The sequence below is a fragment of the Notolepis coatsorum genome (assembly GCF_963971535.1).
Source record: "Notolepis coatsorum genome assembly, chromosome: 7".
Taxonomy (NCBI): domain Eukaryota; kingdom Metazoa; phylum Chordata; class Actinopteri; order Aulopiformes; family Paralepididae; genus Notolepis; species Notolepis coatsorum.
In genome coordinates, this window is record NC_140171.1 from 159,088,841 (window position 1) to 159,112,745 (window position 23,905).

The 23,905-nt window shown below is 44.0% G+C and overlaps 1 protein-coding gene across 4 annotated transcripts in view; it reads right to left on the minus strand.

Moving 5' to 3' along the window:
- The window catches only part of helz (helicase with zinc finger), a 186,608-nt gene that overhangs the window by 110,330 nt on the left and 52,373 nt on the right, over positions 1–23,905 (minus strand). For 2 of the 4 annotated variants that reach the window (XM_084319194.1, XM_084319193.1), the window contains exons 5-12: positions 22,953–23,009; positions 17,888–17,936; positions 14,303–14,369; positions 11,218–11,413; positions 10,567–10,674; positions 6,042–6,183; positions 1,126–1,278; positions 296–566 (exon numbers count right to left, since the gene is read on the minus strand). In XM_084319194.1, the coding sequence (XP_084175320.1) occupies positions 296–566; positions 1,126–1,278; positions 6,042–6,183; positions 10,567–10,674; positions 11,218–11,413; positions 14,303–14,369; positions 17,888–17,936; positions 22,953–23,009 (1,043 nt within the window). Of the gene's footprint in view, positions 1–295; positions 567–1,125; positions 1,282–6,041; positions 6,184–10,566; positions 10,675–11,217; positions 11,414–14,302; positions 14,370–17,887; positions 17,937–22,952; positions 23,010–23,905 lie in introns of all 4 variants that reach the window. The other 2 variants (XM_084319192.1, XM_084319191.1) reach the window with 1 other exon arrangement.

A 23,905-nucleotide genomic window follows, 5' to 3' on the forward strand; every position in this document is an offset into this window, starting at 1 on the left:
CCTTCTGTAATGTGGTAGTGAAAGGTTAACCTTCTGTAGTGTGGTAGTGAAAGGGTTAACCTTCTGTAGTGTGGTAGTGAAAGGTTAACCTTCTGTAGTGTGGTAGTGAAAGGGTTAACCCTTTGGTAGTGTGGCAGTGAAAGGGTTAACCCTTTGGTAGTGTGGCAGTGAAAGGGTTAACCCTTTGGCGGTGTGGCAGTGAAAGGGTTAACCCTTTGGTAGTGTGGCAGTGAAAGAGTTAACCCTTTTGTAGCGTGGCAGTGAAAGGGTCAACATCATATATAACATGACTCACTTGCTGACTTCCTTGTACTGAGCGATCTCCTCGATGTAGAGCAGGTCGTGGAGACGGGCCTGGTAGTTCTCTTTGGTCAGGCCCTTGTCCAGCACCGACTGGGTGAACAGCTGGTCGGCCGACAGGGGGATCTGGTAGCGGGACAGCAGGCTGCGCTCCAGGTCGGCCATGGTCTCGTTGGGGCAGAACTCCACGATGGTCTTGCAGGACGAGTCCCAGCGCTTGGACGTCAACAAGAGCTGCTGCCTGGCAAGCTGTAGGTGCTCCAGGTCTAGGAGAGGAGGGGAGGGGAGGGGAGAGGAGAGGAGAGGAGAGGAGAGGAGAGGAGAGGAGAGGAGAGGAGAGGAGAGGAGAGGAGAGGAGAGGAGAGGAGAGGAGAGGAGAGGAGAGGAGAGGAGAGGAGAGGAGGGGAGGAAAGGAGGGGGGAGGGGAGAGGAGAGGAGAGGAGGAAAGGAGACAGGAGAGGAGGAGGAGAGGAGGGGAGAGGAGGGGAGAGGAGACAGGAGAGGAGAGGAGAGGAGAGGAGAGGAGGGGAGGGGAGAGGAGAGGAGAGGAGAGGAGAGGAGAGGAGAGGAGAGAAGAGGAGAGGAGAGGAGAGGAGGAGAGGAGACAGGAGAGGAGGAGGAGAGGAGGGGAGAGGAGACAGGAGAGGAGGAGAGGAGAGGAGACAGGAGAGGAGACAGGAGAGGAGAGGAGAGGAGAGAGGAGAGGGGAGGAGAGGGGAGCAGAGGAGAGGGGAGAGGGTTAATACTTCACCCCACTTTAAATGTTGAGGTGTCCTTTAACACTTATCGAAATCCTTAAACTGAATAGTGGAATACAATAATTACCTTCTATGGACGCTGCATCCACCATGATGCGCTGCATCAGCACAGGCTCCGAGCCAAAGTCGAACACAATGGTCTGGCGGAAGGTGCCGAAGATCTCCGTGCTGAAGGCCACCGCCACCTTGTGGACGGAGTGGTCCAGGCCGTTGTCCACCGCTGCTGTCCAAACATGCAGTTTATATCAAGAGTGCACACAGGGAGGAAGACTCCTGAAGACAACGTTTTCTTACTTGCAATCACGTTATTGACTTTTTTTTTTTTTTACTCAAGAAAGCTTTTTATCCGATGATGGTCTAAGGCAGGGGTTCCCAAACTTTTCAGGCCGGGGCCCAGAAAATAAGGCGTCAGAGAGCCGCGGCCCAATGCACATCGCCTGGCTTTTTTTTTTTTTTTTTTTTTTTTTTTTATGTGACCGATTTTTTAAGCCAAATATCACTTCAATCCTATTAAGTTAGTTTACATTTACATTTACATTTAGTCATTTAGCTGACGCTTTTATCCAAAGCGACTTACAAGTTCTGTGCGACAAGACAGCAAGAAGGGTATAACTCTATCAGCTGAGTAACAATGTTCATCAAAGTGTTGCGTGTTACAGTGTAGGTTAGTTTATTAGGACAAGTGCATGACATTAAGGTTAGTCGGGGTTAGATTTTTTTTTTTTTTTTTTTTTTTTTTTTTTATCATTTCAGATAATGGTTGAAGAAGTGAGTCTTTAGTCGACGGCGAAAGATTGGACGGGATTCGGCTGTCCTAACTGGGATGGGTAGTTCATTCCACCATTGTGGGGCAAGGACTGAGAATAGGCGGCTTCTCTTTGATGACCCTCCGGGAGCTTGGATAGGAGTAGATCTGAGGCGGCCAGAAGACGCAGAGCGTAGGGGTCTTGAGGGTGTGTAGTTAGAGACCATTGACCGGAGGTAGGCGGGAGCGGTTCCCTTTGCCGCACGGTATGCTAGGTCGAGGGCCTTGAAGCTAGTTCAAGTTAGTTATTCATTTATATGTGCTATTTATGAGAGGGCTAACTTGTTGCAAAATAATAATGATAATAATAATAGCCTCATTAAAATACTATTGTTGCTTCGGTTGTTTTCAGCGTTTTATGTGCATAATCTGTTATTTAGTTTGAAATGTTCGTTGAAATAAGTAGATTTATTTATAAAAAAAAAAAAAAAAAAAAAAAAAAAAATTTTGTTTTTTTTTAAATCATCTCGCGGCCCATCCGTGGCTGCTCGCGGCCCACCTTTGGGTCGCGACCCCGACTTTGGGAACCACTGGACTAAGGCAGGGGTCGGCAACATTTACTATCAAAAGAGCAATTTTGCGCCCTCCTGCACGAAATAAAATTCATCTGGAGCTGCAAAACCTATTTACCCGTTAAAACGAAAAGTGTATAAAGTTTTATATATACTTATACTATATATATAGAGAGGGATTGGAATTTATTCAAAAGCTTATTTCTAGTATGTGCCTATTGTTATTTTTAGTTTGGTCTCAAGTGTCGGAGAGGAGCAGAAATGACAGCTGGCACCAAATCCATTCTGACTAAGAGACAACGGACCCGGTACTTTGTTGGTGGTGTGACAATATGCCTACAAACATTAATATCTTTGGAACCGTTTGTGTTAAATTGTGTCTGAATCGGGAGATAAGATCTTCTCTCCGTCAACATTGAAAGTCGCATAAAAGCTGGCTGGCAGTGCGCATAGAATGAGGCATATATTATTGAAATTAGTTTTCTCAAACAAACGCATCCATTTCAAAATTTTCGATATTTCATATGGTTTCATACGTCTGCTCCAGTGTGCCTGACGACAGATTGGGCCGCTGCGCGCGTCGTGGAGGGAGGGGCGCTCGTGGAGAGAGCTGGGTCACAAGGCCGCCCTGATGACATACAGCTGGATTGTGTTGCCGTCACATGCGGGGGGATTCCCCAGGCTGGCAGAGCTGGCACGCCAGTACCTCTGTATACATGCGACATCCGAGCGAGTGTTTTTTATTTTATTATTAATAATAATAATAATAATAATAATAATAATAATAATTGTAGGAAAGCCCTGCTAATAAGACTACTTTGTTCCGTAATAGCTCTTTAATATGTTGTTGTTGACAGGAAAGGGTAATTGATTTATGCCAGTGTAATCGTTCAGCGTGATGTGCTATGTTGCACTCTAGTCTTCTGATAACGTTACTGGCCCTTTAAGAGTTTCTCCTTTCTACCGTGAGCAAGCTGTTCTCTGTGTTGCTGCCTGATGGTGCGGCTGCTGCAGCAGTAATATCTGTCCCTTTGAGGAACGTGTGCGTAAATGACACGCGAGTACGGTACCTATGTTTAGTCCTGCCTAGTTCGTTCATTCGGTTTACTCTGTACTTAGTGTGTCTCCGCTGATCCATTCCTGTTGACGTTGTTCCCTCTGTTATTGAAACACTGCGCCGTTAGCTTAGCTACACGTTAGCCAACCTAGGTTCCCCCTGCTATGATATGCTGCCTGCTAGTGATGCTGCGTGGTTAGCTTAGCCGCACGTGAGCTAGCCTAGGCTATATAACTCACTCACTACCTCTAGTGAATAGAATGTAGCTTTACACCCGGTTTACAGTCCGCCTACCTATATATTGTTTACATGCACTGCATGAGTCATCCCCCTGCATAGGCTATGTAGGTTATCTATAATAACTCCGGTTAAGTGAATGTCTTGGTTACTAGTAGTTGCACTGTATTGCTAATGAATATTATTGCAGCTATAGACCACATGTTTATGACATTATGTTTATGTGCGCCACTACTGTGTTTACTAATGTATACTGTATTGTATTCCTTTGTGTTTACTAATGTATACTGTATTGTATTCCCTTGTAGACAACCACACACACCTTTCTGTTCCCAAATACAACCAATACCTGCAGCACGCCTCTGTGTGATTCTTTAATCGGAGTTACAACGCCATAGTATCCGCCAGCTCTATCAAACGCAACCCGTGGAGGCCCTAGCCCTCCGTTTCAATAATAATAGTCCAATTGAAAATACTCTTGTTGCTTCGTTAGTACAGTTGGTTGTTTTCAGCGTTTTATGCACACATCCGTTATTTAGTTAGGCATATTGGACATTTTCATCGACATAAGTAGATTTAGGTTTATTTGTTAAATTAATATAAAACCATGTTTATAAAATGTTTTAGTTTGTTAAATACATGCCTTTTATTAATTTTTTTGGCAAGTGACGTGTTTTTGTTGTTCGCTCATTCCTTGCCACATATCAAGCATACAGGTAAGCCCCGATTGTTAGTAGTGAAAGCACATTAATCTGTCCATGCTGAATTAAACCCTCCATTTAAATCTTTTTGGATGTATCCCTGGTTAGCTTACTGGGGAGTCTGAACCTCAAGATTAGCCACCTGCGGACGGCAGGGAGAGGCGCGGGGTGTGGCGTATATTTTAGTTGATGAAATATTAAACACTTTTATTTCAGTTCACAGTATCACCTCGATCTCCAAAATAAGAGGTGTTCCTTTTGAAATGATTTAATAAAATAGCTTTAAAATAAAAAAAAAAAATTATTCACACTGCAGAGTTCACCGCGGGTTGCCGACCCCTGGTCTCAGAACTGAAACGTTATTATGTCAACACAGTAATTGCAAGTAAGGAGATATATGGGAGCCTATGCAACAAACAGAAGTTACAAACAGAACGGTCAACACTCTTCGAAGGGACATGTCACATGGGTACAAGCCCATGGGAATTTATTTTGTGTGTGTATGGAATTGCAAGGAGTGTATGGTCCACTGTCTATTGTTAGTCCTGCTATGTCTGTTCCCTGTGCGTGAGGTCCTGGTATCATCATATATCATACAATAATAATAATATAATAATATTGACATGCCCCGAGGGAGTTTCGAACCCGGGCCGGCCGCACCACGGGCGACGTCACAGACCGCTACACCAAGAGGTGAGTTCACTTCTTGGTAACATGTCTATGTGTCTTTTTTTAAGGGGGAAGTGAGTTTAACTTGCAGTACCGCTACGTGCCACCGTCACTTCACAACACATGAAGTCCATGGTGACTGTGGATATACTCATGGACCTCCATTACAGAACTGTCACATTACAGAACTGTCATACTTAATACAGACAGTTGGTCAAATAGATAAAATAGACAAGGATATAATAGCAGAGAGGAAATAAAGAGAAATTATAATATTTTTTTTGCATTAGACTACGGCTCCTTTCGATCGATTAGTGGACTATTTGACTAATAGCGGTCAGCCCTACGAGTGAGAGAGTGAGAGAGTGAGAGAGTGAGTGAGTGAGTGAGCCCCTGAGTGAGTGAGTGAGCCCCTGAGTGAGTGAGTAGTGAGTGAGTAGTGAGTAGTGAGTGAGTGAGTGAGCCCCTGAGTGAGTGAGTGAGCCCCTGGGTGAGTGAGTGAGTAGTGAGTGAGTGAGTAGTGAGTAGTGAGTGAGTGAGTGAGCCCCTGAGTGAGTGAGTGAGCCCCTGGGTGAGTGAGTGAGTAGTGAGTAATGAGTGAGTGAGTGAGCCCCTGAGTGAGTGAGTGAGTGAGCCCCTGGGTGAGTGAGTGAGTAGTGAGTGAGTGAGTAGTGAGTGAGTAGTGAGTAGTGAGTGAGTGAGTGAGCCCCTGAGTGAGTGAGTGAGCCCCTGGGTGAGTGAGTGAGCCCCTGGGTGAGTGAGTGAGTAGTGAGTGAGTAGTGAGTAATGAGTGAGTGAGTGAGTGAGTGAGCCCCTGGGTGAGTGAGTGAGCCCCTGGGTGAGTGAGTGAGTAGTGAGTGAGTAGTGAGTAATGAGTGAGTGAGTGAGTGAGCCCCTGGGTGAGTGAGTGAGTAGTGAGTGAGTGAGTGAGTGAGTGAGTGAGTGAGCCCCTGGGTGAGTGAGTGAGTAGTGAGTGAGTGAGTGAGTGAGTAGTGCCCCCACCTGCCGCCTCCTCGCTGGGCGTCCACTCCTGGCAGCAGTCAGAGACGGCCCCCCCCCGCTCCCCGTCCGACACGCCGCTGATGGAGAAGTGCGGTCGGTGGGCGTCGTACAGCAGGGCGATGCGGCACAGCTTCCTGGCAGGCTGGAGGGGGACGACAGTCGGGGTTCAAGGTTCAAGGGATTTATTAGTAACATACATTAGGGCTGGGCAATAAAACAATAACGATAATTATTGCAATATATTTTAATAATGGATATCTATTGATAATAAAAAGAAATATCAATACAAAAATATTAAAAAAAAAACGTTTTTTGTGACCTGCAACAGGGCAGTTTTAAAACCAGAGACCGTGGACAGACTTGTCTTTCTTGCCTGCAACTTAAAGTAATGGCTTTGCTTGTCCAAAATGACAATACTGACCAAATTGAGATTTATTTTTCTCTTGTCCATTTATTTTGTTTGCTTTCTAATTTAAAATACAGTTTGAAACCGTCTGTACACAGTAGGCTATGTGTGCTAGCAGAGCTAGTCTCCAGTCACGAGTCACGGTGCACATGTGCGGTGGTTTGTCCACCAAAAAAGCGCCAAAAGATCGAAAATAAACTAGCAGAGCCAGAACTGTTCAACTCCCCTGGAGCCACAGCCAGCAGAGAAGCCTGTTTACTTTCGCTTTTAAACCAGCTGCAGCCTGAGAACTGGAGTGTGAGGGGATGTAACACTAAAGATGGCGGCAACGACAAAGAATTGCTGCAAAATAAACATACATCTGTTATAAAAAAAAATATATATATTTTTTTTAACATATTCGATTTTTTTTTATTGTTATCGATATCGTTATCGCGATATCATTTTTGGCGATATCGCCAAGCCCTACTAGCCTGTAATAACGCTCCGTGCCTCCCGGACTAGAATAGGCAACTGGTAACTTTGCATAGTCTAAAAAAAATGTATCCTCAGTCAAGAACACCGTGCGGCTCAGAACTGAACCAGCTCATTCATTGTTGCTTATTCAACCCAAATGAAGCCGTCCAATTATTTAAAAAAGCTAAATAAGGGAAGAGGAGAGAGAATGATGACAATGATCACATGAGTCGTCCCCTCCCGACGAGCTGAGTCTGACGCGTGAACAAGCCTCTCCCGACTACTTTTTCAGCACTTAGATAAAAAAAAATATTCGCTCAATGGAGGAGAATGAAATGAAGAGAATGAAATTCAGTTGACATACTGGCTTGTTCACATTATTAATGTATTTCCTCTCATTCCACTTAAACCCTGAATCCTCCACAGCAGAGGAATGCGGCTTTGAAACCAAGTCCATTTATTTTCCACAACTTTCTGACTGTGCAGTTGAGAAAACCATGTTATCCCTAGTCTACACTGGCTGCTTCACTGTTGTGTGCTGTGTGTGTGTGTGTGTGTGTGTGTGTGTGTGTGTGTGTGTGTGTGTGTGTGTGTGTGTGTGTGTGTGTGTGTGTGGGTATTTAAGTCCCATTGAGATACAAGATCTCCTTTGCAAGTTGTTGTTATTGTTGTAGGAACGGTTTGGGAGAGGGAGGTAAGGGGTTTTAGATTGTGTGTTGTGAAGTTTAGACTTCAGAGAGGGGGAGTAAATTAAAGAAACAAAGGTACCGTTGGGTACCGGTATCGATTCCCAGGTAAAAAGAAACATGTTCAGGCTCGGTGTCCCGAACAGACCCACCGTGTAGGCCAGAGGCAAGCCGCATTTTACAATAAACCTCTGTGGGGCTGCTTAAAAAAAATATATATTATAATCGCAAATTTAATCGCAATCGCAATATCCGTCAGAAAAATCGCAATTACAGGTAGATTATTTCCCAAAATCGTGCAGCCCTAGTGTGTGTGTGCTGTCCACTGTGTGTGTGTGTGTGCGTGCGTGCGTGCGTGTGTGTGTGTTGTCCACTGTGTGTGTGTGGTGTGTGCATGTGGTGTGTGTGTGCGTGTGTGTTGTCCACTGTGTGTGTGTGGTGTGTGCATGTGGTGTGTGTGTGCGTGTGTGTATGCGTGTGTCTCTGTGGTGTGTGTGCATTGTGTGTGCGTTGTGTGTGTGTGTGTGAGTGTGTGCGTGCGTGTCTCTGTGGTGTGTGTGGGTGTGTGTGTGTGTGTGTGTGTGTGTGTGTGTGTGTGTGTGTGTGTGGCGTGTGTGTGGGTTAAGGCTGTCCCCGAAGCCTGTTTTTGGGATTCGAACTTCGTCAGGGTTTTTCGAACGGACGTTTCGAACCTTCATTTTTAATAAAAAATAAAATGTAAATTATTTTTTTAATATATATATATATTTATTTTTATATATCCTCAAACTAAATCCTCAATTTGAATAAAGTGATTAATCTGATTAAATTAGTATTTTTTTCTTTTATTAAATCAACTTTCCAACCCCAGACCCAGCCCAGGGAGAAGCCCCAGCCCAACTAAATCAATTAAATCAACTTTCTAATGAATATAACTCATCAGTTTATTTTAATACTATATTGGTGTAGCCTAATCTTTATCTGCAACTGTGAAGAAAAACCCCATTGGTTTAAACAGAATGAATAGAGAGAAAAAAAAATTCTTTATAAAAATTTTGAATGTTGATTTAGAATTCCTGGCCGTCCCTGGCCGGACTCCAGACTCTAGGACTGACCCTCTTCTATCGCTCGGTACCGGGCGGAAAGGGCTCGTCTCAATTTTATATGATAAAATATTTTGGTTGAACCCAACTTGCTTAGATTCCCTGAAAGCCAAATGGGACGAGGATCTGGGAATTATCATTACAGATGAACCATGGGATCATATACTAGACCTGGTACACACTTCCTCTATATGTGCGAGACACAGTTTGCTGCAGTGTAGGATACTGCATAGAGTTCACTACACCAATGCGAGGTTAGCAAAGATATACCCGGATAGAACGGATGCGTGTAATAGATGTAAACAATCTCCAGCCGATTATATGCACATGTTTTGGACGTGCCCCAAACTCACAGAGTTTTGGACTACAATATTCGATACACTGAGTAGGGTCCTGGGAGTGGCATTAGACCCAGATCCACTCACTGCCTTTTTCGGAATCCCGAATACCCCTACGATAATATCTAGGGCTGCAAAACGAGTTGTGGCGTTTACTACCCTCCTCGCTAGGAGACTTATTCTCTTTAAGTGGATACACCCTTCCCCACCCACTCACAACAGATGGATACATGAGATACTACATTATGTTAAGCTTGAGCGAATCAGATTCTCCCTAAAGGGCTCCCTTGAAACATTCCAAGTGACCTGGCAACCATTTCTGCAACACATCGATACCCTGACTATCAATGAAGAGACTTAGAAAGGATAGAGCTTTACACCTCTAACTGCACTACCTTATTTTTTATCGTTATTTTATTCCTATTTTCTAATTCCCCCCCTCTTCCCTGTCCTGGTATGTATGGGTGTGAATGAGACCCCCGGGGGCTAGGTGGGGAACTGGGGGAGGGAGAGGGGAACGGGAGACGCAGATGCGGAAGGTCAGACTACTCAAGAATTACCACAATATTATGGGCAGGGGTGGGGAAAGGAGTGAAATAACCTCATTGATGACGTTCTTCCACAGCCACAGCCGTGCTGGAGAAGTTTTCTTTTTGTGTTTTTAGTTCTTTCTTTACTTCTTTGTATCTAAATATTTGTGCATAATACAGATAGGTCTGATTGATACTATTATTGTTTTTTGGTTTTTTTTGTTTGTTTTTCTTTCCCAGTATCATCTATGTTGTATGTTTGGATGTTTTGCAGATGTGTCTTCAACAACCTCGGTGTGGGGGGGATGGGGTGGGTATGAGGGAGGGGAAGGGGAAATGAAAGGGGAAGAAAAGAAGAAAAGATGGAAAATGTATAATATTGACGATTGTAAATGTATGTACTATTTTTCCTGCAATAAAGAAAAAAAAGAAAAAGAAAAAAAACGTATATATACGCGATTGGCCGTCAAGCGTCGGCTCACAATCACGTATATATACGTGATTGGCCGGGGAATGTGTTAATAGTAATTATCACAACAGGCCTAATAAGCTTATATTATAATGTATTGCAACTCAGGAGGACCCAGAGAAAAGGTATGTCACACACACAAAAAAGTTGACTATAAATATGATTATATTTTAATTAGGGCTGTCAAAATTAATGCTTTAACTTGAGATTAATTTAAATTATTTAAAGCATTAAAATAAATTAATCTAGATTAATCTATGGAGTGAAAAATCTTCAACGTTCTGAACTTTCAGCAGTATATTTGCTTGTTCGTATATAAGAAAGAGGTCTAGCTGAGTCAATGTTGATGGTTTTGTATTTCACAGGAGAGAAACTGTATTCAAAGAAAGCTATTAAAATAGTCTTTGAATCTAAATATATTTTCTTTGTGTTGATTTTACATTAATTCCATGGATTTTACTCAAGTAAATATCTGTTACAAGCTTCGGTCTTAAGTAGAAAATTGTGAGATTAATGAATTGTATCTATTGACAGCACTGATCTGTGAACATCTCTTACCTTGCAGAACAAGGAGAAGGTCCAGGAGTGGGCCGACTTCTTCGCGGCGACAGTCACCGTCAGGTTGGAGCTGGTTTCAACGTTCACTCCCTCCAAATAGTCACTCAACTAGGAGATAAAACAATCACATTTAAGTACAATTGTTAACAGAAAACATACAAAAAAAAATACAAAAATAAGGTTCACGTTTGTCTTTCTGGACAATACTTAATTTAAAGTGCCTCTATTGAGCGCCGGATGGAAACGTGATGAGTTGCGTATCAAGTACACACGCGGGGGGGTGGAGCACAGTCACCGGCAGAGACTCTCTCTCACGGAATTCAAAGGAGGTTGTTATAAGAGAAAATGTAAGACAATGTTGGTGAATGAGATCCAATGTCTGGAGAACATGGTGTAGCTGACTGACTAGGACACCAGGGGGCGCTCTGGAGAACATGGTGTGCTGACTGACTGACTAGGACACCAGGGGGCGCTCTGGAGAACATGGTGTGCTGACTGACTGACTAGGACACCAGGGGGCGCTCTGGAGTACGCTGACTGACTGACTGACTGACTGACTGACTGACTGACTGACTGACTGACTGACTGACTGACTGACTGACTGACTGACTGACTGGCTGGCTGACTAGACCACCAGGGGGCGCTGCTCACCACTTTCTCAGGGGAGAGGGAGTTCATCCACTTCTCGATGAGCGTCTCCATGTAGTTCTCCGTCCGCTCACTGTCCTGCTGCTGCTTGAGGCGGATGAGTCTGGAGGCGTAGCGCTTCTGCCACTCCATCAGCTCCTCGTGGGAGTGGGCCGACGTGCACTGGGCCCCGTACCGACAGAGGCCCTGCTCCAGGTACCTGGGAGAGAGAGGGGACATATGAACTACAGGCCCTGCTCCAGGTACCTGGGAGAGAGAGGGGACATATGAACTACAGGCCCTGCTCCAGGTACCTGGGAGAGAGAGGGGACATATGAACTACAGGCCCTGCTCCAGGTACCTGGGAGGGGAGAGAGAGGGGACATATGAACTACAGGCCCTGCTCCAGGTACCTGGGAGGGGAGAGAGAGGGGACATATGAACTACAGGCCCTGCTCCAGGTACCTGGGAGAGAGAGGGGACATATGAACTACAGGCCCTGCTCCAGGTACCTGGGAGGGGAGAGAGGGGACATATGAACTACAGGCCCTGCTCCAGGTACCTGGGAGGGGAGAGAGAGGGGACATATGAACTACAGGCCCTGCTCCAGGTACCTGGGAGAGAGAGGGGACATATGAACTACAGGCCCTGCTCCAGGTACCTGGGAGAGAGAGATAGGGGACATATGAACTACAGGCCCTGCTCCAGGTACCTGGGAGAGAGAGAGAGGGGACATATGAACTACAGGCCCTGCTCCAGGTACCTGGGAGAGAGAGGGGACATATGAACTACAGGCCCTGCTCCAGGTACCTGGGAGGGGAGAGAGAGGGGACATATGAACTACAGGCCCTGCTCCAGGTACCTGGGAGAGAGAGAGAGGGGACATATGAACTACAGGCCCTGCTCCAGGTACCTGGGAGAGAGAGGGAGGGGACATATGAACTACAGGCCCTGCTCCAGGTACCTGGGAGAGAGAGGGGACATATGAACTACAGGCCCTGCTCCAGGTACCTGGGAGAGAGAGAGAGGGGACATATGAACTACAGGCCCTGCTCCAGGTACCTGGGAGAGAGAGGGGACATATGAACTACAGGCCCTGCTCCAGGTACCTGGGAGGGGAGAGAGAGGGGACATATGAACTACAGGCCCTGCTCCAGGTACCTGGGAGAGAGAGGGGACATATGAACTACAGGCCCTGCTCCAGGTACCTGGGAGGGGAGAGAGAGAGGACATATGAACTACAGGCCCTGCTCCAGGTACCTGGGAGAGAGAGGGGACATATGAACTACAGGCCCTGCTCCAGGTACCTGGGAGAGGAGAGAGGGGACATATGAACTACAGGCCCTGCTCCAGGTACCTGGGAGGGGAGAGAGAGGGGACATATGAACTACAGGCCCTGCTCCAGGTACCTGGGAGGGGAGAGAGAGGGGACATATGAACTACAGGCCCTGCTCCAGGTACCTGGGAGAGAGAGGGGACATATGAACTACAGGCCCTGCTCCAGGTACCTGGGAGAGAGAGGGGACATATGAACTACAGGCCCTGCTCCAGGTACCTGGGAGAGAGAGGGGACATATGAACTACAGGCCCTGCTCCAGGTACCTGGGAGAGGGAGAGAGAGGGGACATATGAACTACAGGCCCTGCTCCAGGTACCTGGGAGAGGGAGAGAGAGGGGACATATGAACTACAGGCCCTGCTCCAGGTACCTGGGAGGGGAGAGAGAGGGGACATATGAACTACAGGCCCTGCTCCAGGTACCTGGGAGAGAGAGGGGACATATGAACTACAGGCCCTGCTCCAGGTACCTGGGAGAGAGAGGGGACATATGAACTACAGGCCCTGCTCCAGGTACCTGGGAGAGAGAGAGAGGGGACATATGAACTACAGGCCCTGCTCCAGGTACCTGGGAGAGGGAGGGGACATATGAACTACAGGCCCTGCTCCAGGTACCTGGGAGAGAGAGAGAGGGGACATATGAACTACAGGCCCTGCTCCAGGTACCTGGGAGAGGGAGGGGACATATGAACTACAGGCCCTGCTCCAGGTACCTGGGAGGGGAGAGAGAGGGGACATATGAACTACAGGCCCTGCTCCAGGTACCTGGGGGAGAGAGAGGGGACATATGAACTACAGGCCCTGCTCCAGGTACCTGGGAGAGAGAGAGAGAGGACATATGAACTACAGGCCCTGCTCCAGGTACCTGGGAGAGAGAGAGAGAGGGGACATATGAACTACAGGCCCTGCTCCAGGTACCTGGGAGAGAGAGAGAGAGGACATATGAACTACAGGCCCTGCTCCAGGTACCTGGGGGAGAGAGAGGGGACATATGAACTACAGGCCCTGCTCCAGGTACCTGGGAGAGAGAGGGAGGGGACATATGAACTACAGGCCCTGCTCCAGGTACCTGGGAGAGAGAGAGAGGGGACATATGAACTACAGGCCCTGCTCCAGGTACCTGGGAGAGAGAGGGGACATATGAACTACAGGCCCTGCTCCAGGTACCTGGGAGGGGAGAGAGAGGGGACATATGAACTACAGGCCCTGCTCCAGGTACCTGGGAGGGGAGAGAGAGGGGACATATGAACTACAGGCCCTGCTCCAGGTACCTGGGAGAGAGAGAGAGGGGACATATGAACTACAGGCCCTGCTCCAGGTACCTGGGAGGGGAGAGAGAGGGGACATATGAACTACAGGCCCTGCTCCAGGTACCTGGGAGAGAGAGAGAGGGGACATATGAACTACAGGCCCTGCTCCAGGTACCTGGGAGAGAGAGAGAGGGGACATATGAACTAACACAGTAATGACTTGGGATGGACACTAGGACACTAGGCCCTTGTACCAGGGCTATAATACTAGAAACCATATGGTAACCATAGCAGCCAGGTGTTACTGTACAGTAACCAGGCGTCACTGTAAGAGTGTTGACATGTACTGGGCCCCATCCACCGAGTACCTGGAAATTATGCAAGGTTCGCGGAGCTAATGATGGAGCATCGCCGTCGTTGTGTGATAGTAAAGGGCTAACCTTCTGTATTGTCACAGTGAAAGGGTTAACCGGCTGTCGTGTGGCAGTGAAAGGGTTAACAGAGTTAAAATGTGTGTGTTACCTTTTACACAGTGTGTACTCCTCACTGCTGGTGACTCCTCTGGGAGGGGGCCGGAACTGCCAGCCATCTTGGATCAACACATATACACAAGGGTCAAGGGTCAGACACTGTCAACACATATACACAAGGGTCAAGGGTCAGACAGACGGAAGCGGCTGCTTCATACACTACAGCGGGGGTTCCCAATACATCGACTTGGTGGGCCAACCCTCCCAACCCAGACACCCTCACCCCTCCCAACCCGACACCCTCACCCCTCCCAAACCCCCTCCCAACCCCGACCCCCTCACCCCTCCCAAACCCCCTCCCAACCCCGACCCCCTTACCCCTCCCAAGAGAAAATGGTTTGTTTCTACACACTGTAGTTTGTAGTTTATTACATCGCGCATTTCCAAGATAATCCAGTATTTTTCCATAGATCGCGAGTAGTGGTGGGACTCGATTAAAAATGGTAATCGAATTAATTCGAGACTTTATAGTTAATTAATCTAAATTAATCACATTTTAATCGCATATCAATATTTGATGCGAAAAGCAAAAAATTTCAATTCAAATACATTTTGGTATACGAGTGAATCAATGAATATACATACGTTTAAGCAGCAAAATCCTGTATTGGCTACTACACAGACCAACAGATCAATGCAATTTTTAACAAAGTGCAGCAATTTTAGGAATAATATATATAGTATATATTAGTGCTGTCAATCGATTAAAATTGTTCGCATGATTGTCCATAGTTAACTCGCGATTAATCGCATTTTTTATTTTATTTTTTTATCTACCTTAAACTGATCTTTTTCAAGTTCCAAGTTAATACTCTTATCAAAATTAGTCAACAAATGCTTGCTTTATGCAGCTATTTAACACAAAAGGATGACCCTCATGCATTGCAAATTTGCATCAAATTCCAAACAGAGTGATTAGATGCACAAAATAACTTAAAAGAAAATAATAATTTAAAACAATGAATAAAGTGTGCATGAAATAATAGGGGAAAGAAAACGTTAGGAACTTGTTACATTCACACACACAAGGGCTGAGTAATCACACCCCCCCCCTCTCTCTCTCACACACACTCTCCAAGCTCTCTTTCTCTCTTGCCCCTTCCTCATCTCTCTCACCCCCCTTTCTCTATATATATATATCTCACACACACACGCACGCACACTGATATATAGGTCAAAACAGATCCGATTACCCCAAGACTGGTAAAATAAATTGCTTACCTCAGATCAGATGTTCTCCAAAAAGATTATTCCAATTCCTGATCGCCATTCCAAATATCGATCGCGTTTATTGATTCAGCATTGGGTACTGTAAATATGTATTCCACGTTGTTTTGCAGCTCTGCGATCACTTGGATCCTTCAGTTGGCTTGACGGAAAAGAAAAATGAGGCAACTGCCCCCCCCCCCCCTTCATCAGTCTAATCTAATGGGGTGCAGTTACACAGGGAGAGACGATAGGGGGCGGTATTTTCCCAATGAAGCTCAGAGAGAGTCTGCAACACTAGCGTGAGACTCGATTGATGAAATATGAATTCAAATCGCTAATTAAAAAAAAAACGACAAACAAACGCTATATAGCATTGCTGGCATTCAACTGGCGGCATGAACTAACGACAAAACGTGTCCGTGGCACTCAAAGTGTTAATAGAATGGGGCGATAACGCGTTAATACCACGTTAACTTTGACAGCCTTAATATATATATATAGCGCAAAGGACCTTTTGTAAACTCAAGCACTTTCGAGGTAAAAGTAAAACGCAGTACTTTCAAGTACATTCCAGAACAGTTGACCATTGAAAAAAATAACTCTTGATTGATCTCAATTTCTCTTATTTAATTTCTTTTTTCTGAACAAACCAGACTAAGAAAAAAGGTTATTTGCGATTTATTATACTTTATACTTATAGCACATGCATGAGTCTGGTCTCCTTTGAAAGGTAACATTCTTACAAAATAAATAAAAATCATCATGCGATTAAATGCATCAATTTTTTTTACTTTAAATTTTTTCTGTAGTTAATTAAAGTCCCAGCCCTAATCGTGAGATAAAACGTGTTATGTGCAATAATAAGCCCAAACCGCTCTGGTTGATCCCCTGAAACCCCAAATACTCCCAAATCAAAAAAGGTATATAACATGTACGTTTGTACCTTCACAAAATCATCAAGAAAGGGGGGGGTAGTTTTACCACGAAAATCTGATAGTTAGAAAAAGCCTTGTTTATGACCAGTAAAGTAAGCCACTGTGATCATTACAGAAACATGTTTCAGGTTCGGTAAAATAGACATATGGGGTCCTTACCTTAGCCAGAAGGTAATCCAAAAAGAATAATTCCAATGATCCCATCGGCGATCGCGATTACTCGTTTATATGTAATGATTACACGTGTTTACGGGACACTAGGTTTTGAGGCGATCAGATCTGCTAGCGATTGCTTTGGAAGAGCTCCTACCCCACAGAGCAAGCCTCGGTAGTCTGGTACATTCATTGACTCTCCTGTTGCCTTTCTATTAGGGCTGGGCGATATGGCCAAAAACGTTATCACGATAACGATATGATGTTATCATATCACTCGATATCGATAATTATCGATATTGTTATCAGTATTAAAAAAAGAAAAAAATTAACAACAAATTTATGTTTATTTTGCAGCAATTATTTGTTGTTGCCACCATCTTTAGTGTTACAGCCCCTCACACTCAGTTCTCAGGCTGCAGCTGGTTTGAAAGCGAAAGTAAACCGGCTTCTCTGCTGGCTGTGGCTCCAGGGGAGTTGAACAGTTCTGGCTCTGCTAGTTTCTTTTCTATCTTTTGGCGCTTTTTTGGTGGACAAACCACCGCACATGTGCACCGTGACTCACAACTGGAGACTAGCTCTGCTAGCACACATAGCCTACTGTCTACAGACGGTTTCAAACTGTACTTTAAATTAGAAGGCAAACAAAATAAATGGACAAGAGAAAAATAAATCTCAATTTGGTCAGTATTGTCATTTGGACAAGCAAAGCCATTACTTTAAGTTGCAAGCAAGAAACACAAGTCTGTCCACTGTCTCTTGCAGGTCACAAAAGATTTTAATTTTTTTATTGATATTTCTTTATATCGATCGATATCGATTATTAAAATATATCGCGATAATTATCGTTATCGTTTTATCGCCCAGCCCTACTTTCTATCAAAGTTCAAAAGGTAGGCGATACTGCCACCTGGTGATATTCGATCGGCATTGCAATTCCAACGTATACAATCGACCCAGGGATGGCTAGAATGATCCGGATGATGATTTAGAACGAGGATCAGAGGGAAAAGATCAAAGGATCTAAAAACGTATTATTACGTGTTTGGCGCGCAAGCGTTGGCGAGCAAACGCGTAATATTACGTGGTTGGCGCTTAATGAGTTAAGAGGTTAATGAGAACAGATTTTCTAATGTGATAAAGGAACTTAAAAACTTGAGGTAGAGATGTGCGAGTGTGATGGTTTATCTTTCTTTCATGAAGCTCAAGGCTCTATGGAAACACAACATTATAACAGTTATTCTTCCAGTTAGTGGCAGTTTTAGTAGCTACTTCCTCACCTTCCTCGTGGTCCTCAGTGTATTCAGGGGCCATCTCGCTATTTACACCCTGAGAGAGAGAGAGAGAGAGAGCGAGAGGGAGAGCGAGAGAGAGCGAGAGAGAGAGCGAGAGCGAGAGCGAGAGAGAGAGCGAGAGAGAGAGAGAGTGAGAGAGATTGCAAGAGATACGGAGAGAACACCACAAATACATTAGTATTGCTTAGGGATGGGCGTGAGTAATCGATTACTCGTAGCTATGAGAAAAATCGATCTTAAATTATTAATAATTCTTATGAAATATTAGTTTCACATCTATGTGTAAGATTATAACTGTTTGTTGGTTTCCTTAAACATATACATGAATGAACAAAATTACCGTACTTTTCGGTCTATAAGCCGCGGCTTTTCCCCCCATTTTCCGACCCTGCGGCTTATATAACGGTGTGGCTTATATGTGGACAAAACCCGAAAATCGAAATATTGCTTTTTTTTTACTGCATTGAAATGTTATTTAGCTGTTCCCTTATTTACTTAATACAACTTGTAAATGAGTTAATTCTTGTTATTATGCACCACCACCCACAGAATCGAGAAAGAGCAATCAAGATGTCAATCCTTTCCGTGTCCGGGTTATATATGATGCCAAGTCTACATCATATTGGTTGTTTATAGCACACCAACATCTGATTTAATGTGATGGAAGAAGTGAAATGTGAGGTTTCCCGTGTTGAGTCAAATTAAGCCGCAGGCTCCACTCCTTAATTAAACATTAAAACACATGCGGCTTATAGTCCAGTGCGGCTTATATATGTACACATCATTCAATTTAGCTGCTGCGGCTTATAGTCAGGTGCGGCTTATAGTGCGAAAAGTACGGTAAGTAAAAAATATTTTTTTTATTAGCGATTTGAATTCATATTTCATCAATCTAGCCTCACGTTAGTGCTGCAAACTCTCTCTGAGCTCCATTGGGAAAATACCGCCCCCTATCGTCTCTCCCTGTGGTACTGCACCCCTTTGGAATGGATTGAATGAAACACATTCAAAAAAAATCCAGCTTCCTCATTTTACTTCTCAGGCAAGTCACCCGAGAGGATCGGATTCATTGCCGACCACCAGAACAGCATGGAATACATATTTCCAGTACCCAGCGTTGGATCAATAAACGCGATCGATATTTGGAATGGCGATCAGGAATTGGAATAATCTTTTTGAGAACATCTGATCTGAGGTAAGGAATCTATTTGACCAGTCTTAGGATAATCAGAGCTTTTTTCACAGAGATATCAACGTGTGCCCTATGTCGATTTTTCAGCTAGCTTCTATAGCGTGCATAAGTACACATATACTATCGATAATCTAGCGTTTATTTGAAAACGATTAATAAATAGGCCGAAAAATTACAAAGTATTTTGTGTATTCCAGAATATTCCAGTAAAGGGCGATTATCACAGAATCTTTATATTTTCCTGAAACTTTCAAAAGACGAGCGTTTTTCAAAATGGTATAAAACGGAAATAAACCGATTAAAAAACAATCCGTTTCGACAATGTTGACTGCAAACAAGTCATTGATAAGCGACGGCCAGATTAGACACATAGCCATAATTTAAGACATAGTTTATGATGCGTTAGCAAATATGAGCGCTCTATCATTGAAGTGGGTGGTGGCATTCAAGGGGGGTAAGGCGCACCGCATGGCTGGCACTAAGTGTGTTAACACATACGGGGCCAACCACGGACATGTCCGTGTTTTGGATCCAACGCTTGAGGGCCAACCACGGACATATTCATGGCTAGGTTGTTTTGGCTTTTATTCCATTTTAATAACCTACTCAATGTCACCGAGCGGCACTGCAGAATTACCCTACTCTTGGAATTCAGAAAAGTGCATTACCGGCCAGATCCTCGTAGGGGCGCTGTCTCGATAATGCAGTGTTCCCTGTGGCAGAACGGTGCATTATTTTTTTTTTTTACTTGAATGGAGTTTCCCGTTAGCCTGAATCATGTAGCATGGAATACGTTTTGGGGCGCTGAATTCAGTATGCAGTAAAGGAATATATCATCAGCCAATGGACATATCGATCTACCAGATGGCGATCGATAACTGGGAAATCCTTTTTGCAGTCCAACCGGCCAACGGTAAGAGCTTTTTCACATAAATGACATGCTGATCAGCGAATGTGGCTACTGAGGCTAACGCCGTTATTGGTAATCAATCATCAGAAACAACGTCCCCCGGCCCCCCCCTTTCATGCATTCATGGTGGACCATGATACTGACAATATGCATTTAGATTTTTAGCTCTAGCTTCTGTAGGGCCAAAACGCCATTCGATTTAACGTTATTACCTTAGCAGCCTGTATCTCGTTTTGCAGGAAATATACCAGACCAATCCCATATAACGTTCATATTCAAGACGCTATAAAATGGGAACGTATTGATGAAAAAGTTATTTCTTTAAGCCATTTTAAAGGGACGGTTTATAGTGTCAATTGACAATGAGAATGGACAGATAGCAATAATATAAAGTATAGATTTAACTCTACAAACAGCCTCACGTACAATGAAACCTTATTATGATAAGCTGGCCTTATAGATTGGGTCCGTCTAATACCTGTGGCCGTCAATGTGTTAAACTCAGACAGACTAGGGCTGTCCCCGACTAAGGATTTGGATGGTCGACTAGGATTGGCCAAAATTTGCTGTTAGTCGACTATTGGTCGACTTAAAAAAAAAAAAAAAAAGTATATTATTTTTTAAAGGAAATTTTTTTTTTTTTTATTTAATTTTATCATTCCATTTGGGCTGTGGGGGGTGCTTAATGTCTGAAGGAGTCGACTGAAGGCTTCTTGTCCTCTGCAAAAGCATGCAATTGGTCCACTGATGGATACATCTTGATATTTGTCTAGTATAGTGTGTTCATTAGATGGGTGAAATCCTCTTTCAGTGCCTCTGTGCCTGTTTACTTAGGCAGTTAGCCTCTGGTATGCGTGCTATTAGCGTTAGCCACGCTTCTATGCCTCTTTTCTTTTGAAAAAAAATAATAAAAAAAATATGTTTTTTTTTCTTTTTTTATTATATTCGACTAAGAGGTTGGCCAGTTGACTACGGCCCCTTTCGACCGATTAGTCGACTAATCGATTAATAGGGGTCAGCCCTAAGACAGACAGAGGGCCATAGAATAATGAAGTCAGCGTGGATATTAAGCTCAGACAGACAGAGGGCCACAGGATAATGAAGTCAGCGTGGATATTAAGGTCAGACAGACAGAGGGCCACAGGATAATGAAGTCAGCGTGGATATTAAGGTCAGACAGACAGAGGGCCACAGGATAATGAAGTCAGCGTGGATATTACGGTCGCTTTCACATATAGTTCGGTGGACTCTGTGATTCGGAGGGTGAAGTTGCAACATTGTTGCATTCTTCATTTGGTTTGGTTTGCTTTCACACTGCAATTTGTCAACTGCACCAAACTTTCTGAACAATGTCACGCGATCGAAAAGGGCGCTCGTCTATTGGATATATGTGAGAATACCAAAAACAGGCTTCGGGGACAGCTCGACGGCGCACACACACCACATTATTCCCCGGAGCAGCCCAGCGCACACACACCACATTATTCCCCGGAGCAGCCCAGCGCACACACATACACACACACCACATTATTCTGCGAAGCAGCCCACCGCACACACACACACACACCACATTATATTATTCTCATATATTGCTGACGCAGTTTTTTTTACTTTGATGTGACTGATCGATTGTTCGATTGAAGCTCATTGCCATCATTCTCTCACTAAACAACTTGTACACTTTGTTGTTTTTGTGAGTGGCCACAAGCAGCTGTGTAATTTGCTCATCTGACCATTATTTCAATCAGGGCTTTTACCTCCTCATTCGCCCACGTCTGTCCACGAGACATTTTTCACGCTTGCTTCCAATTATCGGGTCACTTCCTATATTTGGTCTTGCGTTTGGTCCGATGAGCATTCACACCACCAAAGTTGAATGAGCTTTCACACCACCTCAAACCAAGCGGACTATCCGAGGAAACAAACTCTGGTGCGTTCAAAGCGGACCAAACTGCTCTGGTGTGAATGTGACCTAAGACTATTCGTCATCTTTACAGTTGTCAACTCGCAGTAGGGCTGCACAATTAATCGGGAAAAAAATTGCGATCTCGATCCATAGACCTATGCAATCTCATTTCTAAATGATGACGATTTTTTTTAACTTTTTACTTAAAGGGGAACTCCAACATTTTGGGAAATTAGCTTATTTAACATCTTCCCTGGAGTTAGACAAGAAGATACATACATTTTTTGTCTCTGTGCGTGCATTTTAGCTTTGGGAATAGACGCTCCATTAGCATAGCTTAGCTTCATCACTGGAAGTGAGGCAGGACAGTAGCCTTACAGTGCCTTACAGTGTATTGCAAGGTCTGACATTGACCAAACTTGATATGCATGACCTTGGTGGGCTCTAGGTCAACTCCTGAAAAGGGGGTCAATGTCAGACCTTGCAATCAAAAGTTAGGGGGCACACTGAAATTATGGCAAGGGTTATTAGCCCCCTAACTTTTGATTGCAAAGTCTGACATTGACCCCCTTTTCAGGAGTTGACCTAGAGCCCACCAAGGTCATGCATATCAAGTTTGGTCAATGTCAGACCTTGCAATACACTGTAAGGCACTGTAAGGCTCCGGCCCCTACTCACTTCCAGTGATGAAGCTAAGCTATGCTAACGGAGCGTCTATTCCCAAAGCTAAAATGCACGCACAGAGACAAAAAAGGTATGTATCTTCTTGTCTAACTCCAGGGAAGATGTTAAATAAGCTAATTTCCCAAAATGTTGGAGTTTTCCTTTAACTTTTTTAAATGATGACGAAAAATATGAATCATGTGAGAGAATCGTGGTCTCAATTCCTAGAGAGAAAAATCGTGATTCACATTTGAGCAAGAATGGTGCAGCCCTAACTCCCAGACTTAAATAGTTATTGATGAAAGCACAGCGTGACACTGGCTCACGAACAGAGGACAAGAGACACCAAGATAAAAGAAGGTAGCGGTCGTTCACTTACTTCTATTTCAGAGAGGAGCATTTTTAATCTGGTCAGGTCCTTTGTAACAATGCCGTTCTGGAGAAAAGACAAGAAGCAAGTTCAATGTTCAAGTTTCAAGTTTGTTTATTAGTTGTCATAGTAAAATACAGAATACTTTATCATGAAATGCTTTTTTCTGTATGAGCCCCTGGGAGTGAGTGTGCTAGATAAAAAGTATAAAATAGAAAAGAAAAAAAGTATGTAAACAAAAAGTGTTCAGTCAATATACATATATACAATATACAATACAGAGTAAAAGAGTAACAGTGAGGTACAATGCAGAAATGGGATGAGGTACAGACTTAGGGTAAGGTGCAATGAGGTATGAATTGTAGTGCAAATTTCTTTACTAATAAATATAAAGTGTGTTAAAGTGTCTAAAGTGAGTAAAGTGGGTGTTAAGGTGAGTGTTTATTTAAAGTGAGTGTGTACGTGTGGATGCGTGTGCTGTGAGTGTAGATGATGGGTTGTTACATAGTGTCATTGTCATTGAGCATGCTGATGGCCTGGGGATAGTATATTCATGTGAAGGATATTCATTGATGCAAGGCTTCTATCCTCACTATAGCCAACCAGTGGGAGGCATAGTCTAGCAACGTTCAAGACAATAAGGAGAAAAAGTGGATAAAAAAAAAAAAAAAAAAATCTACGAGCAGCTAAGTGAAAGATACTCATTAAGATTCTATGAGCAGCTAAGTGAAATATACTCATTAAGATTCTATGAGCAGCTAAGTGAAAGATACTCATTAAGATTCTATGAGCAGCTAAGTGAAAGATACTCATTAAGATTCTATGAGCAGCTAAGTGAAAGATATTAATTAAGATTCTATGAGCAGCTAAGTGGAGGATATTCGAAGTTGGAAGTTGGTCTTGAAAGCCAAGATTTCTTTAAGTATTTACAAATTAGGGATTACTATGAAAAATAGATAAAA